The 1067-nt window shown below is 40.0% G+C and overlaps 1 protein-coding gene across 1 annotated transcript; it reads right to left on the bottom strand.

Moving 5' to 3' along the window:
- On the bottom strand, positions 1–710 carry PHYBLDRAFT_147788 (hypothetical protein; the record flags this gene model as incomplete). Its single annotated transcript, XM_018431952.1, has 2 exons — positions 1–572; positions 644–710. The coding sequence occupies 2 exons, from the start codon at positions 708–710 to the stop codon at positions 1–3; spliced, it is 639 nt and encodes a 212-aa protein (XP_018289328.1).
- Positions 711–1067: the final 357 nt, after the last annotated feature.

Below are 1067 nucleotides of genomic sequence, written 5' to 3'. Positions count from 1 at the left end.
CTATGAAATCCGTCTTTCCAATCTGTGTGTCTGGTTGTTGTTCACAGATGCATTTATTCTCTTGAAATCCGTCTTTCCAATCTGTGTGTCTGGTTGTTGTTCACAGATGCATTTATTCTCTATGAAATGCGTCTTTCCAATCTGTGTGTCTGGTTGTTGTGCACAGATGCATTTATTCTCTATGAAATGCGTCTTTCCAATCTGTGTGTCTGGTTGTTGTGCACAGATGCATTTATTCTCTATGAAATCCGTCTTTCCAATCTGTGTGTCTGGCTGTTGTGCACAGATGCATTTATTGTCTATGAAATCCGTCTTTCCAATCTGTGTGTCTGTTTGTTGTGCACAGATGCATTTATTCTCTATGAAATCCGTCTTTCCAATCTGTGTGTCTGGCTGTTGTGCACAGATGCCATTATTCTCTATGAAATCCGTCTTTCCAATCTGTGTGTCTGGTTGTTGTGCACAGATGCATTTATTGTCTATGAAATCCGTCTTTCCAATCTGTGTGCCTGGTTGTTGTGCACAGATGCAATTATTCTCTTGAAATCCGTCTTTCCAATCTGTGTGTCTGGCTGTTGTGCACAGATGCAATTATTGTCTATGATATCCGTCTTTCCAATCTGTGTGTCTGGTTGTTGTTCACAGATGCAATTATTCTCTTGAAATCCGTCTTTCCAATCTGTGTGTCTGGTTGTTGTGCACAGATGCATTTATTCTCTATGAAATCCGTCTTTCCAATCTGTGTGTCTGGCTGTTGTTCACAGATGTATTTATTGTCTATGAAATCCGTCTTTCCAATCTGTGTGTCTGGTTGTTGTTCACAGATGCATTTATTCTCTATGAAATCCGTCTTTCCAATCTGTGTGTCTGGTTGTTGTGCACAGATGCATTTATTGTCTATGAAATCCCTCTATCCAATCTGTGTGTCTCGTTGTTGTGCACAGATGCATTTATTCTCTATGAAATCCGTCTTTCCAATCTGTGTGTCTGGTTGTTGTGCACAGATGCATTTATTCTCTATGAAATCCGTCTTTCCAATCTGTGTGTCTGGTTGTTGTACACTATGT

The sequence above is a fragment of the Phycomyces blakesleeanus genome (genome assembly GCF_001638985.1).
Source record: "Phycomyces blakesleeanus NRRL 1555(-) unplaced genomic scaffold PHYBLscaffold_16, whole genome shotgun sequence".
NCBI lineage: Eukaryota > Fungi > Mucoromycota > Mucoromycetes > Mucorales > Phycomycetaceae > Phycomyces > Phycomyces blakesleeanus.
The sequence above is the reverse complement of the archived record's forward strand: the minus strand, read 5'-3'. Positions and strand labels throughout refer to the sequence as shown.